General features: G+C 34.9%; 2 protein-coding genes across 5 annotated transcripts; both read left to right on the top strand.

Moving 5' to 3' along the window:
- Window positions 1-5,470: 5,470 nt before the first annotated feature.
- LOC126713314 (uncharacterized) lies at window positions 5,471-6,580 on the top strand. Of its 2 annotated transcripts, none has more exons than XM_050413047.1 (2): window positions 5,471-5,667; window positions 6,048-6,580. In XM_050413047.1, the coding sequence occupies exon 2, from the start codon at window positions 6,083-6,085 to the stop codon at window positions 6,446-6,448; it is 366 nt and encodes a 121-aa protein (XP_050269004.1). In that variant the 5' UTR covers window positions 5,471-5,667; window positions 6,048-6,082; the 3' UTR covers window positions 6,449-6,580. The 2 variants fall into 2 exon arrangements, with proteins under 2 accessions (XP_050269004.1, XP_050269003.1); XM_050413046.1 differs by having other exon boundaries at window positions 5,473-5,667; window positions 6,041-6,580.
- Window positions 6,581-15,512: 8,932 nt separating this feature from the next.
- On the top strand, window positions 15,513-20,586 carry LOC126713312 (uncharacterized). Of its 3 annotated transcripts, none has more exons than XM_050413041.1 (8): window positions 15,513-15,659; window positions 17,235-17,378; window positions 17,502-17,607; window positions 17,692-17,774; window positions 18,185-18,248; window positions 18,346-18,463; window positions 19,146-19,300; window positions 20,175-20,586. In XM_050413041.1, exons 2-8 carry the CDS (start codon window positions 17,254-17,256, stop codon window positions 20,250-20,252), a joined length of 729 nt encoding a protein of 242 aa, XP_050268998.1. In that variant the 5' UTR covers window positions 15,513-15,659; window positions 17,235-17,253; the 3' UTR covers window positions 20,253-20,586. The 3 variants fall into 3 exon arrangements, with proteins under 3 accessions (XP_050268998.1, XP_050268999.1, XP_050269000.1); XM_050413042.1 differs by lacking the exon at window positions 15,513-15,659 and adding an exon at window positions 15,666-15,742; XM_050413043.1 differs by lacking the exon at window positions 15,513-15,659 and having other exon boundaries at window positions 17,497-17,607.
- Window positions 20,587-21,346: the final 760 nt, after the last annotated feature.

Raw genomic sequence — 21,346 nt, 5'->3', positions numbered from 1 at the left:
GGGTTGGAAGAAACTCGTCCTCAAGTTTGGAGTCTGGATTGGAATTTTCTCCTCGATATGGAACAAGATGCTTAACATTGAAGACGTTAGATGTACGCATATGACTTGGAAGTTTCAACCGATAGGCATTAGGATTAATTTTCTCAAGAATCTCCAAAGGACCAATCTTTCTAGCAACTAGTTTGTTGTACTCTCCCACAGGAAAGCGATCTTTGGTCAAAAATGCCCAAACTGCATGTCGAGATGAGAGCTTGTCTTGGCTATTGATATGCTTCAAAGCATCATGATCAGAATAGAGCTCATTATAGGCCAAATAAGAACTCCAATGCTTCAAAGCACAAATTATTGCATAAAATTCCAAATCATAAGTGCTGTAATTCAATTTTGACCCACTCAACTTCTCACTAAAGTAGGCCACTGGTTTGCCATTTTGACTAAGAATAGCTCCAATTCCAATCTTGGATGCATCACAATGTAACTTAAATGGTTGAGAGGAATCAGGAAGAGCTAGAATAGGTGTTGTAGTAAGCTTTTCCTTGATCTGATGAAATGCCTTTGTGGCTTCAGTTGTCCACAAAAACTTACTAGCCTTCATGCAATCTGTAATTGGTGCCATGATGGTACTAAAGTCAGGGATAAACCGCCGGTAGAATGACACCAACCCATGGAAATTGCGGACCTCGTGGACTGTGGTTGGTCTTGGCCATTGTTTAACAGCAGTAACCTTTGATTCATCAATTGATAGTCCATCCTTGGACACCACATAACCAAGAAATAAAACACTATCTGTCATAAAAGAATATTTGGTTATGGCAACATAAAATTTCTCCCTACTTAGAACTATGAGTACCTCTTGAAGATGTTGGAGATGTAAATCAATATTGGCACTGCATATCAGGATATCATCAAAATAAACTACAATAAACTTGCTGATGAAATGGCGAAAAATCTGGTTCATAACACGCATGAAGGTGCTAGGAGCATTAGAAAGTCCGAATGGTATTACTAGCCACTCATACAACCCCTCACGTGTCTTGAATGCTGTCCTCCATTCATCACTAGGACGTACTTGAATTTGATGGTACCCACTTTTTAGATCCAACTTAGAAAACACTGTAGCACCACTCAACTGATCAAGCAAATCATCCAATCGAGGAATAGAGGATCTAAACCGGACTGTAATTTTGTTGATGGCACGATTGTTGACACACATTCGCCATGATCCATCCTTTTTGGGTGTTAGTAAGGCTAGCACGGTACAAGGACTAAGACTCTCTCTAATGTGCCCTTTTAACAACAAACCCTCTACTTGTCTTCTAAGTTCTTCATGCTCTTTTGGGCTTATGCGGTAGTGTGGGCGATTAGGTAGATTAGAACCTGGTACAAGATCAATTTGGTGTTGTATATCTCAGAGTGGCGGTCACCCCTCAAGTAGATCATTAGGAAATAAATTTTCAAATTCATCTAATAAAGATTTCACAGCCTCTAGTACTATACTACCCTTTGAGCTCTCCTTTCCCAACAATACAAACACCAACCCCGAATCAAACATCTCTTCAACAAATGCCCTTTTAGCTAAGAGATTCTTACCCCCTCCTGAAGTTGGCTTAGGTTCAATCTCCTTACAAGGCAATAACACAATTTTAGTGCTACCAAACATGAAGCTGTATGTATTCTTCCTACCATCATGTTGAACCTCTCTATCATATTGCCATGGTCTACCGAGGAGAAGATGACATGCATCCATAACTACCACATTACACCATGCATTATCCTTATATTTCAACCCAATAGAAAAAGAAACCAAGCAACGTTTAGATACAGTTACCTCATTGCCCCTTTTGAGCCAAGATAGTTTGTAAGGGTTAGGGTGCTTCTCTGTTGCCAATCCCAATTTTTGAATAGCCTCTTCTGATACCACATTCTCACAGCTTCCAGAATCAATAACAAGTCTACGTACCTTGCCTCCTATAGTACATGTAGTTTGAAAGATATTGCTTCGGAGCCAATCCTCACCTTCAGATTTACGAGGTGTGAAACATGTCCTTCTTGTAACTAACAAAGGGCCATCATCCCCTTGCACATACTCCTCTTCCTCTTCAACATCATAAACAACTTCTTGCTCAAAGGTATTTAAATGATCATTAGCACATTCTTCACTCTCAATAAATAAACCCTTACCATACCGACCACCCTTCTTGCAATCAGCCATTCTATGCCCTGCCTCGCCACACTTGAAACATTGAGGGCCAGAACTACTAGCTGCAGTGTGGTTGGGTTGTGGATTAGCTTGATTAACTTGGCCTTTTCCTTGTGTAGATTGTGTAGTTGCACCTTAAGGGGGATCTACTGGTGGTAGTCGATTGCCACTACTACTTGAAACCATGTTAGTCCTCCTATTCATTGTCTTCTCTAAATGCAAAGCTCTCTGATGGGCTTCAGATAAAGAAATTGGGTCAAATAAATTCAAAGTATCTTGAAATTGTTGCCTCATGCCCCCAATATAATGTGAAACTAATTGATCTTCCGAATCTGCAAGGTCAACTCTAACTACAAGTTGATAAAACTCTTGAGTATACTCATCTATAGATTGTGTACCTTGCCTAAGACTGTGTAATTGTTGATATAATGTACGCATATAATTATGGGGTAAAAATGCAGCACGCATATGTTTCAAAAAAATTTCCCAAGTATTGATTTTAGATTTACCTTGGCGAATATGGCTTTGCTTTAATTGTTGCCACCATGCAGCAGCACGTCCTCTGAATTGGTCGCCACCAAAGAAACTCTTTTGTCTTGCGGCACCTCCTTAAACTCCAAAATTTCTTCAACCGTAGCAACCCAATCTAGGAATTCTTCAGGTTGTAAACAACCTTTGAACTCTGGAATATCTAATTTGAACCCAAATTCCCATCTGTTTGAATTGTATGAAACCAAGGGTTTCTCCCTCCTCCTTCTATGTCTAGCAAACGGATTTTCCATCTCACCCTCAACATTATAGTCTACCTCATCTTCCTTCACAAAACGTAGAGTTGGATTACAGTTTCGAGGCTGGTTAACAACGGCTAAGGCAGAAGCTGCTTTGTCAGCGCTTCAAACTGCTCTTCCATCTGTTGAAAGCGTGCCTCTAGTTGTGTATTGCGTGCAATCTCATCGCGTTCATACTCACCATCTACAACAGCGTGTCTTCCCCCAAGTGATCCTCGTGCCATAGTAGGAACCTAACCGTGCTCTGATACCAACTGATGTAGCGTAGGCGTGTAGAAGCAGAATCTATAACACACAAATACTACAACTCTTCCACTATACCTAAGTTTTACAAGAACACTAGGCTAATAGGCAAAATAATAGAAAAAACCTTTCTAGCAAACTTTTATTCAAAAACACACATAACCATAAATAACCTATCTATAAAGAGTATTTATAGGAATAGAATTTCTCCTACTCCTTTTAGGAAAAGAAATAATAAACCTACTTCTACTTGAGAAAGGAAAAACAATTTAACTAGGAAAAGAAAAACAATTAAAATCCCAATTCAACTAGGAAAAGGATTTTAATTCAAAGTACTAGAGTAAATAAATCCTAATTCAAATAGGAAAAGAAAAACAATAAAAACTCTTTGTTCTTCATAACGTGATTTGCATCAATAAACATTTTTCTACGCTAATAAAATGAGCATTAACTGCATTGGGATTGCTATGTACTCTTTACAAAGATTTGATTTCCTTTCTCCCTCACAAATATATAAATATATATATATATATATATATATATATAAGGAGCACATAAACTTACACAATTTTTGAATTTCCTTTTACTATTGAACTTGAGACTTTAGTTGCTAAGGATAATAATGGTTTGTATTATGCTAGACTAGCTGCTGCCAATATGACAGCTGTAACTGTGTAACCCTCCTTTGTTTGAATGCGAATGCCTTTTAACCAAAAAAAAAAAATCTTACACAATTTTTATTACAACTTGACACGCGGAATGGAACTAGGATTCAAATTTAGGGGGCCAAGCTTTAATACAAGTTCGTTGAATTTCATAACATCCATTAACATCTTAATCTCATATTTGTGGACAAAATCAATGATCATGTTGCAATGAACTAATACTTAGTTCATCAATATTGATTCTTCAAAATGTTGTTTGATGATTTTCAGGAAATATGATATCAGTAATCATGACTTCTAATTTATTTGTAGTTGACTTTTTCATTATCTACAAGTCATATAAAAGTTATATAAATTATAAGGATTTATTTTACATCTACATAACATTCAAATAATTTCTTGACTTTTAAAGTCATGAGATTTTATCCAATGTAAAAATCAATGTTTATTTGGTTTTGTTTGGGTCTAATTTTTGGAACAACAGATTTAGAAGATAGGGAAATAATGAAGTATCTCAAAATTAAATAAATAAATAGTGGAATGAGTACTCTTCACGTGATATTTAGACATAGCTTTAGGGCGGTAAATGAACCGTTCATAAATAGCTCCGGCTTGGCTTAATAAAAAGCTTGTTTATGTTTGTTTGTTTATAAACATGCCAAGCTTAAGCTTTAGTTTTAGACTTGTTTAATAAATGAGCCAAGCCCGAGTAAAAAATATTGTTTATAAACAATCTCGTGAACACCAAGACCCGATACAAAAGTAACAAAACAAGTTGAGCCTAGGCTTAATTATGAATTTGGTAATAAAATTGATATGAACTTGACAAGTAAACTCATATCCTTCTAAAATTTTAATTAATTATTAGTTGAGGCCACTCATCTAAACCAGATAGGCTAGATAATAAACTTGATAATATATTTGTGTTAGATCTCAAGCTCAAAAATATGATATTGAGATTGAGTTTGAGCTTGATATTGAGCTCAGGCTTAACTTGACTAATGAATCAAGCCACGTCAAGTCAAGCCAAATTCAAGCTTTTATACTTTATAACAAGCTCAAACTTGAATATTATTTGTATGCTCATATCAAGTTCAAACTAAGTTTAAACATTCTACTTTTGCTGTTGAATCGAACCTAAACATTCATTACCTGACAAAACTTCGCCCATTCACTGCTTATATAACTTACACCATTTCTTTTTCTTTTATTTTTTTCTTTTTTTTTGTCCCTTTTTTTTATTTTTTGGATAAGTATACCTTTTATCAGTAGTTACTTTTCTTTTGAACCAAAAGTTGACACATAAACTCCATCTAGCACGTGCCACGACCCCCTCTACCTAGTCCTTCACAAGTTCACCATAATTCATACAATACAACTATTCTATTTTATTTTTTTCGATGAAAACGATAACCACAAGTTCAAACACTATCAGCTACTAGCATTTATCATTTGACAGCAGGCTTGAATTGACACCCAAGAACACGGGTCTCGTGTCCTTATCTTCAAGCTATAAAGGGAAATAGGTTTCCTCTTCACACAAAGTAGTACAGTCTGTGTGTCTGTCACTGTGGTACTGAGCTCTGTTATGAACACAGAATTGATTCCTTCTCCCATAAATGGATCGCACTAAGTGGACTTGAAACCCAATTCAAAACGGTTTAACCATTGGGGATTTCAAATCCGCCACCTCACACCTCCCTTCTATAAATATCCTCACCCCCTCAACTATTCGCCAAATCAAAATCTTCTTCTTCATAAAGCACGTCTGGTATTGTTAGGCATAAGCATGCACTCTCTTCTCTATAAATAGTCAAAATATCTCCTTCATTAACTTTATAATAAAGGATGCAAAACATTTAACTTGGTTCATATATGCTTGTAATTCACATGCTTATTTTGTTTTTCTAATACTCCCCCTAATCAATTAGGCATGCAAATTCTCTAGTTTCTCAATTGATACTAGATATACTATAAATTTTATTAATGTAATAAAATTTATAAATTGATGTGTTACTATTTTTTTTTAAAAAAAAATTTTAAGCATTTATTAATTATGTAGTCATAATTACTAATTCGTAAGTATGATTTATATATCAATATGAATTATTGGTTTGTTATTATTGACTGTGATTTTATGAAAGTTGATAGGGTACACGCTCAAAAGAAGAAAACAAAGAGCAACAATGGCAGAAGAACGGATAATCACAGTCGGATATGTTGAGTTAGCAGGCAGTGGGGGCAGCTCAAACAAAAGAAAGATGAATGAATCAAGTGAATTGGAGAAGTCATCCCGTACCATCTACAAAGACAAGCACAGTGCATATTCAGAGCAATTTACTAAGCACCATAAGGCTGAAGAGTTCGTGGACAAAGATAGTGGAAGGTTGGGGTTCAAAGAACAGGTCACATACAAATCCACTCACAAGGTTAATGACAAGGTTCAGGGGAGTACCACTGAGTACGAGACCCAGGTCAAGTTTAAGAAGACTGTCTACCCGAAAAAGAGTGCCTCAAAGTGCAACTACAATAATGCTATTTACTATGACTAGATTTCCTAAAGTTCTTGGCTTTCTACAGCTTTCTTGCCTTGTGTTTTATTTTTATTTTTTTCATGGCGATTAGCTTGTAAATTTGTAATGGGTTTTAACTCTAGTAATATATGTCAAGCAGTGTTCTGAGGATCTTGAAGATGAAAGTTTAGTAGGGTTTGTTTATTACTTTTGAAGCTGTAAATATAATGGCGAGAATTAAGGTTTTAAATACCAACATTTTTGGCATTGATGAAACTCATTTATAGGCTTATACAATTAGATGCTTTTTATTGCGACAAGAAGCAAAACTTGTAGGGTGAAATTGTCACCCGCAACTCTGAAAGTTATGTGGATTTGTCCTGTTTTTGGGTTGGTAAAAATCATACTGTGGATTTGTTTGGACTAGCAAGAGTAGCAACATGCATGGTTTTACTTCTATTCAAGGCCAAAATAGGGAATTAAGCTCATTTTTCTAACAATTTAGTTAGTAGGCACGGTTTTGAAACTATATTTTTTAATAATATCTCAAGTATGAGAGGGTTGATTTTAGACTATAAATTGAGTGTCAGAGGATTGGTTTTCATGTTGTGATCAAGTCTGAGTTGGCAGTTTTGATCACCTGGAAATTGAGTCTTAGAAACTTAATTTTCATACTGACCATTAGAAGCTCGATTTTCGTGCCATAAGATGCCATGTAGAGGTCACTCGAAAATCGAGCCTGGCTAAGTTTGCTAAAAAGTGAAACGAGTTCCAGAAAGTCGATTTTTAAATTGGGGTCAAAATGTACTCCATGTAGTTGATCATGTCTCGGTCCTATAGATCTGGTTTTTTTTGTTTGGGTCTCTCGGGTCACACATTCTTCTGTTTTGTCTTCCCCTCTCTCCCTCTCTCTCATACAATCCCAACACTCATTGTTGTCTTCCCTCTCTCACTTCCTCTCTCATACAATCCCAACACTCACATTGCACATCCTCATGTTAGGGTTAAACAAAACTAGCCTAATGGCATTCTTAATTAGAATTTCACCATTGTTAGTGCAAAGTTTCCTCATTCCTTAGATCTCTTAGTTTTCTCATGTTAAATTTTCTCAAACATGACAATCTTAGCACAAAATAGAAAAAATTTCTTGCATTTTCTTGGGAACCAAACAGAGAGTAACACACGAAACAATCAAATCAATCATAATTTTGGAACAAAAACCACAAACCCACATGAAAAAATCACACAATAAGAAAATCATACCTGAGAGAATTGAGTGAGAGTGAGAGAGGCGTGAGAGAGAGAGAGGCGCGAGCGTGAGAGGGTGTTTGTGTGAAGGTGGAGAGGCGTGAGCGTGAGAGGGTGGAGAGGTTGTGAGGGGGAGAGTGAGAGGGTGAGTGATAGAGAGTGGAGAAGAGAGGCGTGAGAGGGAGAGTGAGAGGGTGAGTGACAGAGAGTGGAGAGAGGTATGTGTGAGAGTGAGAGGGAGAGAGGCGTTAGACTTGGTTTAGTTTTGAAAAAACCCTATTAGCAATCGAGTCTCAGAGACTCGGTTTCTAGGTGGCTCCCACAGATTAGTTGGCTTCCACGTGGATGAACACGTCACATACAAATTGAGTGTTTAAGGGTCGATATATAAATCAAGTCTTTGAGACTTGATTTCCACGTGGAAAAAATGTCAAGTCAGACCTGATGAGAACATGAAAACCGAGCCTTAAAGACTCAATTTATAGCCCAAAATAGAGTCTTTGATACTCGAGATGTTATTAAAAAATATAGTTTTGAATTTGAGCCTACTAACTAAATAGTTGGAAAATCATGGCTAAATTCCAATTTTGGTCTCTATTCAAAGTCCTCCCAAACCCAACTGGGCATCACATTAGCTTGAAAGTGATGTTTCCCGAGTAAATGTTTATGTTGCAATATTTTCACCATATACGTACATACATAATATGTACAATTTTTATCTATATCACCCTCGTATACGTTCATAAAAAACATACACAAAAAATAGCAGAAATTTTTTTTTTTTAATTCCAATTAATTAATAACTCCAGAGCCAAAAAGAGTTTCACTAAAAATTTCATATATGCAAGTGGCGAATTTTTAATGGTAGATGATAAAATAATGCTTGCATTCAAATTTTGTGAATCTGTTGTGTGCATTACTCTTAATTTAATTAATTAATATATACCCACGAACATTGTCTTTTAAGGCTGTGCTGAATTGGGCTCCTCACCACATTGGGGTTGGCGATGGCCCGGTCTGTTTTTACTGGATCAATGGGTTGGGCAGGTTAGGCCTAGTGGGTTGTTGATCAGTCAACAGGCCAAACTGGGTTGAAGTGACAAACTCTGGTCTATGGCAATGGACAATGCTCATTGGGCCTTTAGTAGGCTAGAGCTGGTGGGCATGGCCTCATTAATGAATTTTCTCTACCCATGGACTTTTAATGGGGCTTTTTTGGTCTTTAACTGGCCTTTTGCGGGCTTATAAAATTTGTTGAAAATTATAATTATATTGTGTATTACAAAACAAAAACAAAAAAAAAAATGTCAAATTGAACTATAAAAAAACCATTGATTTGTTTTTATTGATTGAAATAAATAAGTACGTTGATGTGTTCAGTATTCATATTAGGGTGAGAATAGTTACATCACTGTACATCTCAACTAAGTTGGTACCTACACACGTAAATTATTTGCAATTCTCAATCCATTAGTAAATATCAAATAACTATTATCTCAAAAGAAGAAGAAGAAGAAATATATAACTTGTTACATAAATTTTACAGCTAATTGCTGTCTATGAAACATAACTTGGTCCATGTCACACCTGTCTTAGACTGTCGATTCTCAATCAGTCAGTTGTGCACGTGTAAGATTGTGCTTCAGCAACTGAAGGCAGATTTTGTAAAAGAGCAATGACCGATCTTTGAAACTTGAAAGCACCACTATGAGCAAATAACAATGGATGATCTTTTGAGCTTATAAACCACAGAAGTTAAAGAGTACGCACTTGTGCTTTCTGGTGCTACCTATGGTTGATTTAGATGTCTCACTGAATTGAAAACCAGTCAATCTCTACCCTGGCACTTTGGAAAATCCTTTTTTCTAGTACATTAGTACAGAACCAACGTGATATGCATAAACGATATAAAGCTGTCTCGCTAGAACTAGAACCAAATCTGTTGAAAGTTAATGCAATTTTTGCTAAAAAAAGGTTTGTTTTGAGTTGTACACTTAAGCAACTAGTCATTTTTCTTTTTTTTAGAAAATTAGAAGCACCCAGTCAATAATCCTAGAAAAGGTTTGTTGGCTTGGAGTAGACATCATATCATATCAGAGAAAATATTATATATCCTAGGCACTTAAAAAATAAATAAATAAATAAACTAAAAAATATACATCTAACTAAATAAATAAAATAAGGTAGGAAACAAGTTTGCATGACTTGTTGCATGTAAGCTACTGATTGGGCTATTACCAAACTTTATGGATTAGGCATAATCACATGAGAACAAATTTTTATTTGATTTCACACTTTTTTATTTATTTTTTTAAATCATAGTATGATGGATTGTGATACTCGTTGATGGGTATTTTTGAAAATTTGCATCCAAAAACCCATGAGGAGAAAAGCCCAAGAAAGCCCTAAGAAATGGGTTAGAGCATGAGCAAAGAGATAGTAATCGGGCTATATTCTAAAAGCCCAAAGAAAAGAGAATGCGTAAATAAGGTCCAAGTGATGGTCTAAAAAATAAAACTATTTTAAGATTGAAAAATAAAGCCCAAAGGTAGGCCCACGAGCCCCTTTTGGGAGTGGTGTAATAGAAGGCCCTCCTTGAAGAGTAAGGTTAAGAATAAAGATGAGTAATAAGAAGTCCTTCTTGAAGAGTAAAATGGGTATTATAAAAACTCAAAGGTAGAGAAACAAAATAGAGCCCAATAAGTGAGGCCTAGTAGAATAAATGAAGAGAAAAGAAAGTAAAAAGGGTCAACAGACCCAACCCAATGTAGTGAATAAATGAAAAGATAAGAAAGTAAAAGGGCCAGCAAGCCCAATCCAATGTAGTGAATAAATAAAGAGAAGAGAAAGCAAATGGGTCAACATGCCCAACCCAATGTAGTGAATAAATAAAGAGAAAAGAAAGCAAATTGGGTCAGCAAGCCCAACCCAATATATGGCAAAAAGCCTATAATGCCCTTGTATAAAGGGATAAGGATGGACTCTGATTTTGCCAAAGTAAAGCAAGATGAAACTGTGCAAAGCCACATCGGCAGGAAATGCACGAAGAAACAAGACAAAGCCATAGCAGTAGGAAATGCGTGAAGGAGAAATAAGACAAAATCAAAGGCAACAGAAAACAGATAAAGAGGAAATAAGACAAAATCAAAGGCAGCAGGAAATGTATAAAGAGGAAACAAGACAAAATCAAAGGCAGCAAGAAATGAATGAAGAGGAAAAAGCCAAAGAACGGGAAAGGGAGTAGCTGGAGTCCCATCGACCTACAACCCAACCAATGCAAGGGAGGCAGGGCCCACAGCTAGAGAGGAACAGAAGGTATGGTTTGGTGGAGGGGGTAAAAGACCTAGTTTTGGTATCTTGTTAAGACTCCTTTTAGGAGATGCTTTGTTGGGAAAGCATACTTACCAAAATGGGTAAGAAATTGATGATAACTGTCTGATGCATGTTAGAGAGTAAGGAGAAGAGAGATTAATGAGGGTTTTCTGTTATTGGAAAGAGAGAGATAGTGGTATTGTGGTCGGATTGACTTTTGCCCAAAAGTGAAAAAAAGTTCGTAGTTAAGCAAGTAGTGGGAATAAACCCACTTCTAGCGAACAGAAGGCAGTGGAATGAACCCACCTGCACACGGCCAGAATGGTACGTAGTGGGTGTGGGCTAAATGCCTACAGCAAACAAAATAGTTAATCTTTTTTTGTTTCATTTTCTTAAGGTTTAATTTTTTTGATTTCTAGGTTTAATCTTTCTTTATGTAATCTTTGGCGACTGTGAATGTGTCCATATTCTGATTTTTAGGGTTTAATCTTTCTTTATGTAATCTTTTATATTAAGTTACTCAAGGAGGGTTGCTTCACTCAAAAATCTCCTAAAGAAGGATGTATGGACTGATCATGGCATCGCATTGATTGGAAGAGTGTCAAAGACCTTTTGAGGAGCTAAAGCAGGCAGTGATGGATGACCCCGTATTGCTGTTGTCAGATTAGACCAAGCCATTTGAAGTACACACGGATGCGTCACAACTTCCTCTGTGTTGTCAAGGATTTACACACGCATAATGTCATAGCTATAGGGTACCGCCCGTAGCCAACCCATATATGCTTTAGACCTTGATTTTCCTTTGATTTATTTGTGTGGCTTCTTCATAACAAAGAGCTTCCTGATTTATACAAAGTAATATGTGTTTGGATTGGAAAATACAAAGCTCTGATTTATACAAAGTAATATGTGTGCCAATCACTTTAGAATTCATCCTCATTCTGCATTTTCTCATCCTTTTCTTTTTCCTTGTTACATTGGGTGGGTCAGGACCAATTCAAGTTGCACCTCATAAATTAAATCATATGCATGCGCATTGGATCGTTGAAGAAGCCTTTTTTCTTTCAATTGTCAAAACCAAAAAAATTAAATAAATAATAATTAAAAGACTGATTCTTGTTTTGTGCTTATAACTCTCTTGTAAGAAGCGACTGAATCTTTGCTCATTTGGAGTATTCTAAATAAATCTTAGTGCCAAGTTTGTGTGCTTGAGAGCATGACTGATTGGAAAGTGACAAAAACTTTTGGAGAAAAATGTCATCCACAATTTCATGGTGGAAGGTGAATCAGCAAAGACTTTTTATTCCAATGGGCCTTCCCATTTATCAAAAGGCAATATAAAGGCAGTTATACATAATAACTAGTAATTCACTAAAACAAAAAGAAACATAATTACTAGTAGGGTATGGCAATGCTAAGAAACATCATCACTTTCCCACATACATCATTGCAACATTGAAATTTCACCAAATTAGCTCACACCGTTGCTAAAAATTGAGTCTTCAAATTTTTTTTTTTTTTTTTTTTTTTTTTGTTGTATTTGCTATTTTGTTTAATTAATAAGCCTGACAATCACATTCCAACCCTTATAAGATTTGGTGCCATGGTCTTTATTAAGAACTTCTCTTTCATCACAAGAACCAGTACGAAATGCTATTACTAAGAGGCACAATAAATACTTAGATTGGATTGTCAATAACACACTACTATATCTATATGGGAAGTGTGGGGCCCAACAGTCTATGGGCCCAGCTCGCAAGCTTATGGGGAATCCACAGGTCACCAAATTAAAGGAGGCCAAGGCCCAAGCCCAAAAATAGTGAGCCCAATGTGGTTCAAAGGTACGTCCGAGGACCGCTCAGTCCTCGGAAAGCCCAGAACCCCATTGACAAGAATGGGATACAGGCAGACTTGAAAGATCAGAAAATATCTCACGAAAATAGTCTTTAAATATCCTTCATTGACATGACGTCGCCCCAGACAGAGCCGGATTTTTAGGCTTTATGGATCATCTCCCACAATTCAGGGATTAGACTGATGGGACAGATATCTGCCCTGGAAAGATCGACCCTACACGTGGACGAAGGACAACGAACGTAGGCTAGTATAAAAGAGAATGATATGTGACCAAAGGGGAGGCTCGAAAAAAAGGAACTTGAGGAAATGGAATGTCTGAAGAGTATACGCTGGGCATCACCTGAAAAAACCCGCCGACGGGCAATCGGGAACCACTCCACCGCTCCTCGGACAGTATCCGAGGAGCCATATCCTCCTCAATACAAGGTCGGAGGGCCTGAATATCCAGCCCAAAGCTTTATCTCATGCTGGTTCATCTAAAGTCAGGCCCAAAATGCCATCCTGTGATTCAACGCTGGCTTTTTAACCCCACTCTCTACAAATATTATTGTGAGGGACTTTCCGTGTGCGAGCCCAACATCGTCGCTGGGCCGTTACAGATTTTGTGCCCTTACAGGAAGTATTGTGGAGTAAATTAATGATTCTTCTGTTATCATTCATGATTCTATTCCCATATTTTAGCTGCAACGGCCCCATCACCATGCCAATTATCATGTCACACAAAAATGTGCTCACCGTTACCAACTATATTCCCCAACAAGGGCCTAGCTTCACTCCTCCAATAAAATTAGAATCTTACTCCAACCATAAAACAATCATTATTCATTAGACGTAAGGGTTTTCCACAAAGATCTGCCTCTAAGCAAATATCTGTGAACCCAAGCAATGTATTGATATATAACCATGTAAAATCGACGGTAAAATGTAAAACTAACCCTTTAAATTTTTTCAGATTTTATTTCAATCCTCTAACTTTGTTTTTGACATTTTTGTTCATTTCAATCCTCTAACTTTCATGTTTATTCAATTAAAGCTTTTCCATCAACTTTTGTTATATGTTGTGGTTAATTTTTCTTCAAATTTTTAAATTAAAAAAAATTCAATTAATGATTGAAAAATATTTTCCAATTTTTTTTTTAAATTTAAAAAAAATTTAACGGAAATGCCTTAATTGAATAAAACTGAAACTTAGAGGATTGAAATGAACGAAAACAAAGTTAAAGGACTGAAATGAAATTTAAAAAAAAGTTATAGGGTCAGTTTTGCATTTTAGCCTAAAATCAAATTTCAATAATTAGTTCATAAATACATAAGCTATTCAATGGTTTTAATTATATCAAACCATTCCAAATCTAATTTCTTCTTTAAACAAGAATAAGTCCTTTTTTAAAGTCATACCAATGCTACACACACATGGAACTATCACTAATATCACATTTATTATATATAATGACAAGGCTAAGATTTCAGTTTAGGGGACCTAGATTAAAGGAAAATATTAAAAGAAAAATTAAGTTAAAAATATTAATCGATAATAACAAAATAGATAAGTAGTGGTTAATCAAAGTAATCAATTTTGTGTTTCATATCATTAAAATAACAATCAAAGTAAGAGATTAATTTAACTACATAAAATTTAAACATCTAATATGATTATTTAAAATAAATAAAAAAATAAATCAATGTCAAAATGTTAGAAGTATATTTTATATATATATAGAAAAAATTAAAAATATATAATATACACGCAAAGTTGTAAACACATATCAGTGCCTTATTTTTTAAAAAAAATATTTAAAATGCAGCATTCTTTCTCTATTGTTATGAATATATAAATTTTGGGTTTATAGCAAAAATTCAAAATTTAAAACTGTGAAAATGTCAAAAGATTAACTTTTTTATAAAAAAATTAAAGAAAGATTTAGGATTTTTTTGCCATCTCACAACTAACTAATGAGAATGGTGAAATTGAGATAAGGGACGCTTGAGATAAGTTTTTCGAGAAGACATAATGGGACAAAATTGGTATGGACTTTCTCTAGAATGGCAAGTAGTTTTTTGAAAAATGTTATATCTACAACATTTTTACCACAAATTCTAGATAGTAAATTATTATTGGTTCTAATTAAAAATTCATTATTAAAATTACTCTTTTGTCTACTAGTAATAGTCAATAATAATCTTTCATTTATAATTTGTTGTAAAAATGTTATGAATATAATATATTTTTAAATTTTTTAAAACTTTTTTTAGTGTCAGTAGCTGGATGTTTCCTTTAAAGTAGGGAAGGGAAGGGTGTGCCATTTTGTATTTTTTGCCATAATTGGTTACCTCAACCCTTGTGAAAAGATTTTTGTTAACGAATACTCATGTACATTTGTTAAGATGCTTCAAGGGAATTTCACCTACTTGATAAAACAAGAACAAATAAACAAATGCCCTTTAAGCTGTAGTATTTTTTTGGAGAATCTGATGTAGAATTTGTTGATATATATGTGTATTTCTGGTGTTGACTTTGTAATTTGTATAACCCATGTGCATGTAAATACCAACATCAAGCCCCCATCACTCATGCAGCCGCATAAAAGGGGGCAAAAGGGTCATTTCAGGTTAACCAGAATGATTAGAATTGGGGCAAAATGGTCTTTTCATAATAACCACCACAAGAAAAACCGAACTGCTATACACTACCGAACAGTCAAGACATGTATTAGTATTACATTACATAGTTGAGTTTCCCATTCATTCCTCCAGGTCAAAAGCTTTCCGTGAAGTGAAAGACCTCCATTAGCTTCTTCTTTTCCTTTAACTTAAAAAGGGTCCCTTTCTAAAGGTACGAGTTTCTCCTTATAACATTTATTTTCATCAAAGTTCTTATCTTTTGCTTTGCAAGAAAATCTTCAACTTCTATATATGGTATGCCTATATTCTTTGATCAATCTAAGGTTTTTTTTTTTTTTTTTTTTCATTAAAAAGAAACATAGTGTTATATGAAATTGTTGAGATTCATGGGATTATTTTATTTGGTGTTATTCATTTGCTGTTGTATGGTTTGCAATTTGATTTGTTGTTGTTAGTTTAAGCTTGTGCTTTTCAGAAAATCTTGTTGAAGTACTTGGTGAAATTTTCAAGGGAGGGGTTTTTTTTTTTTTTGGGGGGGGGGGGGGGGGGGGGGGGGTTGGTGTTAATTTACTATTGATGGGTTTGGATTTGTGTTGGCAATTGAGTTCCTTAAACCTTGTTGCAAAGATTCTATATCTGGGTTTTGTAATTAGTCATCATGGAAAATTTTGGGTTCCTTTTCGTTTGATCTGTGGGAGCATGGTCGATCTTGTTAAATGAACTACTTGATTTAATGTAATTTGATATTAATAGTGCAAGAAATATGGTAGGGTCATGGAAGGGGCAAAAAGAATAATGATTTATGCACAAATAGATTGTGTGTGGAAATTGGTTTGGGGAAGAATGGGAAGGGGAGGGGGGGATTTGCATAGCTGATGGAACAATTTAGGTTGAGTTTGATCTTTCTTGTGTGTTCTTGACTTCTTGGTCTAACTATGTAACACCCAAGCATACAACTGGATTTCAGCATTAATGTTTAGTGAATAGTCAGGTAGTGAGATTTTCAAATCCCGTGTGTTTATTTGATGCATTTTTGGAGTATAGATTTTTTTTTATCATTGCTGAGGTATGATCGAAAGAATCAATGAAGTAGCTAGAATTTTCATCATTTTTTATGATCTGATTCCATCCATCTAACAACAGTATCTTCTTTTGATTCCCTTTAGCACGTGCACCACTCCCTCAAGAGTGGCTATCACAAAACATAGTACCTTTCATGTTTTCTGAGTCACTTTCATTAATCTTATTTTTGCATTGCCAGCCTCATGAGAAGAATTGCTATCATGAGAGTGCATCAGTTGAAAGAATTTTTGCAACTCTCGTCAATTTATGATTTTTACAACATTTTTTCAGATATATATTTCCTTTATAAGGAATTGCAACATTGAAGTTTTGTGTAAGGAATTAAAGTCTTTGATCATCATACCTTTATAGAAATGTAATGAACATTTGGTTGTGTAAAGCAATAGTGCCTTATAGTCATATAATTGCAACACTCTGTTAAGTGGAAAACTAGGACTCTGTTTCACAGCTAGTTCTCTCTCTGCTAGTGCCTGGGGTCCTGATAAAGCATATATATGAAAAGAAAAGAATCTATATTCCAGCTTTATTTTTTATTGTGGTTATAAGGGGAGAAATAATTATCTGTCACTATCAATAGAGGGTTCTCAGAAAGTGTAGCAATTGAAGAAATGCTAATTTTCTTATGCCTAAATGAAGTTATTGTTTAATGATTGGTTATCCATTACTCTCCCCTCTCTTATATTTGTTTTGCACTGTCTTCTAGAACGTTAAGTTATTGCTTCATGGATGACGGTCTTGGGAAGATAAAGGTTATCTCAAATCACTTTAAAGCTTCAACGTCTAGAGCGGATTCTCATCCAAGCTTAACTTCATCTGTTTCGCAACCACAAATTGATGATTCTCCGAGGTACTCTAATTTATTTTTGGAAAAAAGAAGTGTTAGAAACTAAGAACAAGGTTTAGAGATTTTAAATTTTGAAACTAAGAACAAGGAGTATAATTTATTTTTTCTTTATTTGATTTAGCATAGATCTAGTAGCTGGACTCGAAGAAAATTAAGAAGTGCTGCTTACATGTTGAATTTGTTTACTTTACGAAGGATGCCATGGTCTTCTAGCAATGATGGTCAAGAAAAGGTTGATCGAACAGCTTGTTAATAGTTTCCAATTGATAAAGGTGACGTTTCCATGAATATTGACCACCAAAATTTCTGGTTGCAGGTTGTGCTGTCTGCTTTAGAAGTAGAATCACTCAAATCAGAACTTGCTGAATTAGAAGAGAGGGAAGCTCACTTGAAAGCTCAGTAAGAAAGAATTGATGCTTGAGTTTGGGTCAAACGGGTTGGGTGGGGTTAGGATAGGTCTTTATGTTCTAATGTGGCCATGAAAATGAAACTTATACACAAGTTGATTAGCTTTTTGGAGTCTTACTTTACTTAGCTTGTTCTTTCAATGTGTCAGAGCTCATAATCACATCCACACAACCTAAAGATTATGTCATTCTCACTTATCAATAAAATAAAATAAAATAAAATAAATATTATGTGATTCTTACGAGTTTGAGTCATATGTATATATTCGTCACTGCTTCTACTTCAAGTAAAGAAGAAATTTATTTGTTTCTTACCATCATCTTTTCAGAGCGAAATAGACAATAGGTTGCAATTTTTCTATTTTCTTTGTATTAACATCAAAATTTTCCTAACATATGCAGGTTGGAAAATGTTGATCAGATTTTGCGGTCTGCTCGTCTGTCTGGTTATTTGTACATTCGAACTGTAGTGACTTTTTTTCACATCACAAACGTGTTTTTGCATCTGTTCATGCTGTATCATTTTAAGCACCTCACCAGCTTAATTAATGGTTTGCCTACAGAGGTGGGCAGTACTACCAGGAGAACCTCCCCCTTTGGATGATACCGATGTTGATGACTGGCTTCCTCGCTTTGTCGTCTTTCAAGGACCATGCCTTTTCTTCTACTTATTGTCAACAGGTAATTGTTTTTTTTTATCAGTATTCCCTTTTTTCTTTACTTTTTGTTTTCCTGGTAATTGGCTGTCCTTTATGTTATTGTAATGAAAGTAAGTGGCGTCGAGGTTTCTCTGTTCTGGTTTCTATATGGCAGGGCCACGAAACTTCGTGTCCAATGACTTTGCAAAATTTGTATTTCATAGAGTGGGCCACCATTAAGATACTATAGCATTGGAGAACCTCAATGGTTTATATAAGATATAATAACGATGAAAACTTCCCCTTGTCAGAAAGATTTATTATTTATACAAGGTTTTTTTTTTTTTTTTTTTTTTTTTTGTAACCATCATAATTTGCTGAACAGAAATATATATATATATATATATATATATATATTTGTTACTTCAGCTCTTAGTTGCACCACTTGTTTTGGTGATGCATAAGGGTATCATTCACTGTTGTCCAATTTAAGTTTGAAAGCAAAACAACGTTCCTGTTATAATATTGTTCGGATTATCCAATATGATCTAATATGATAGATTTTAGCTAAGCAATGATTAGCCTTAAATGGGATATCAAATTGGAGTCTGCAGTTGATAAGACAGTGCTCTGTTTCAAACCTAAAATAGTAATGTTAATGTTAAAATTTAGTCCAGAACAATTTTTAATTTTCTTCCTAATGAGCTCAAAGAACTTTTATGCAGATCTGAGCCCTCAAGACTCCACCCTCCTGCATGACATTGTTGAAATAGGTCCTCTGCCAAGCTTTTCACGAGAAGATGAGGAGACACACTATGCTTTTTATATCCTAACTCGCCTCGGACTGCGATATGAGTGTTCAAGTAGTTCTAAGATTCAGGTATGTATAGTAATTTGAGTAAGTCTGGCACTTTGTTATTTGCTTCGCTGAATTGACTGTTACTTTAGTATCATCTATATTTATTGTCCACACAATTTTATAAATGGTTTGAGGTCTGTAAGGCATATTTTCCTTCAATCTCTTGAATACTTAGATATTATTTGGTAGTGTAAGTTTGAACATATGTAAATCATTTAAGTGATAAGCACACAGTTGCTAACATATAACTATTCCAATTGGCAAGCTACGTAGAAGATAAACAAGCTTTTGGAAAACTTGGGTAGGTTTCTGTTACAGCTGTTGCAGTCTTGCAGATGATTTAGACAACTGTATCCTAGTCTTGATAGTAATGTTAATGTTAAAATTTTGTTTATAATAAAGTGATCAGGAATGCTAGGGAGGAGGCATAGCAGTTAATAGGTCTAGAGTTACAAAACATGGTTGTGTGTTGCATACGCACTGATATTCTTGCATCGATATGATCATACTGGTAGACTTGCATTTACATGATCCATCATTCAGGATTGTGCTTACAGACTTATTTTTGCCCTTTTGTTTCATTTTATGTATATACATAGTTGCATATGAATAACCAATGACATTTGCAGCCACAATCTGAATATCATGAAAAATTGGTTTGTCATTTGTGAGGATTTATCAGGATTGTGTTTTATGGAATTATGTTGAAGCCCATCGATTGGGCGACCAAGAAAGAACTCCTGTTATATTAATTTTGTCCTTTTTTAAAATTGAATAATGGATTACCTTTTGCATGGTGGCATATTCATTGTGTATACTGCAAATTTTACTTTAATGAACTATGTATTCTGATATTCTTTTTTTTACTCCCTCCCACCCCCTTTTTCCATTTCAGGTGGACTCTTGGTTGTCTGCATTACAAACTGACTGTAAATTGGGATCTGATGCAACAGCGCCCAATGGTTCGATGTAAAAATAATTTAGGAATTGGTAGCAGTAAGTTGTACATAGATAGAAATTCATTTTATACCTCTAATTAATATAAAATTGGATGTAATGTCTCGTAATGTACTCATTAATTTTCTGTACATAAGATACAGTCCATTTGAAAAGTTATTTTGAATTTCTGACAATTTTCCAGAAGTTTTAACATTGAATCCAATAGGCGTCTGGACTGACCTTTCTTACTACCATGCAATCAACTGTAATGATCTTATGTAATAAATATACATTCAAAACTTTTCTGTATATGACACAAGGAATGGGACTGGACTTGGTGATTGGTGTCAGGTCTTCTCTTTGTTAGATATGCTGTTGCATCTTCAGTTTTAAGCTCTGTTACTTGAACAACAACCAAACCTTTGTCCCAAAATTTTGGGTTGGCTATAAGCCCTCAACAGAGAGTAGTTTAAACTCTAAAGAGATACTCGATCAGGGGTGCTAGCACTTTGGATATTTGAGTCAATTGGGATTCAAAGGACCTGCGTGGCTTCTAATTGCTAATTTAAATTTCCAGTTGCATGTATTTATTTCCTCCTCACCAATTCCCAGAGACACCCTTTTCAATTTTCATAGCTTGAGCACATAAATTAAATGAAAGTTAAACTAATAATTTGATCCTCCAACTATTGGATTAATTTCAATTTTGTTATTATGCGACTATTAATTGTGTCATTCTTATTACTCATCTTTCAAAAAATCAATTTTATCCTTGAGTCCCCTCTTTGGTAAAATCTTAACAAGATTTACCGACATTGGTGTTGATGAAACTAAATTAAATAATTATAAGTTTGCATATTATATGTGTGTTTTATTTGCCAAGTCAGATAATCGTGTTAAGAATTTTGACGAAAGGAAACCCAAACAAGAAGAAAGTGACTTGGTTTTGAAATTGAGAGATAACATTGAGACAATTTATATTGAAGGGACCAAATTAATACAACTAATAATTGAAGGACCAATTTGATGCATTCCTAATAGTTGAAGGATCAAACTAGGTTTTTTTTTTTTTTTTTTTTTTTTTTAAGGAAGGATCAAACTAGTTCTTTAACCACAAATGCTACATTC

The sequence above is a fragment of the Quercus robur genome, chromosome 2 (assembly GCF_932294415.1).
Source record: "Quercus robur chromosome 2, dhQueRobu3.1, whole genome shotgun sequence".
Taxonomy (NCBI): domain Eukaryota; kingdom Viridiplantae; phylum Streptophyta; class Magnoliopsida; order Fagales; family Fagaceae; genus Quercus; species Quercus robur.
This window is presented reverse-complemented; position numbering and strand designations above follow the sequence as displayed.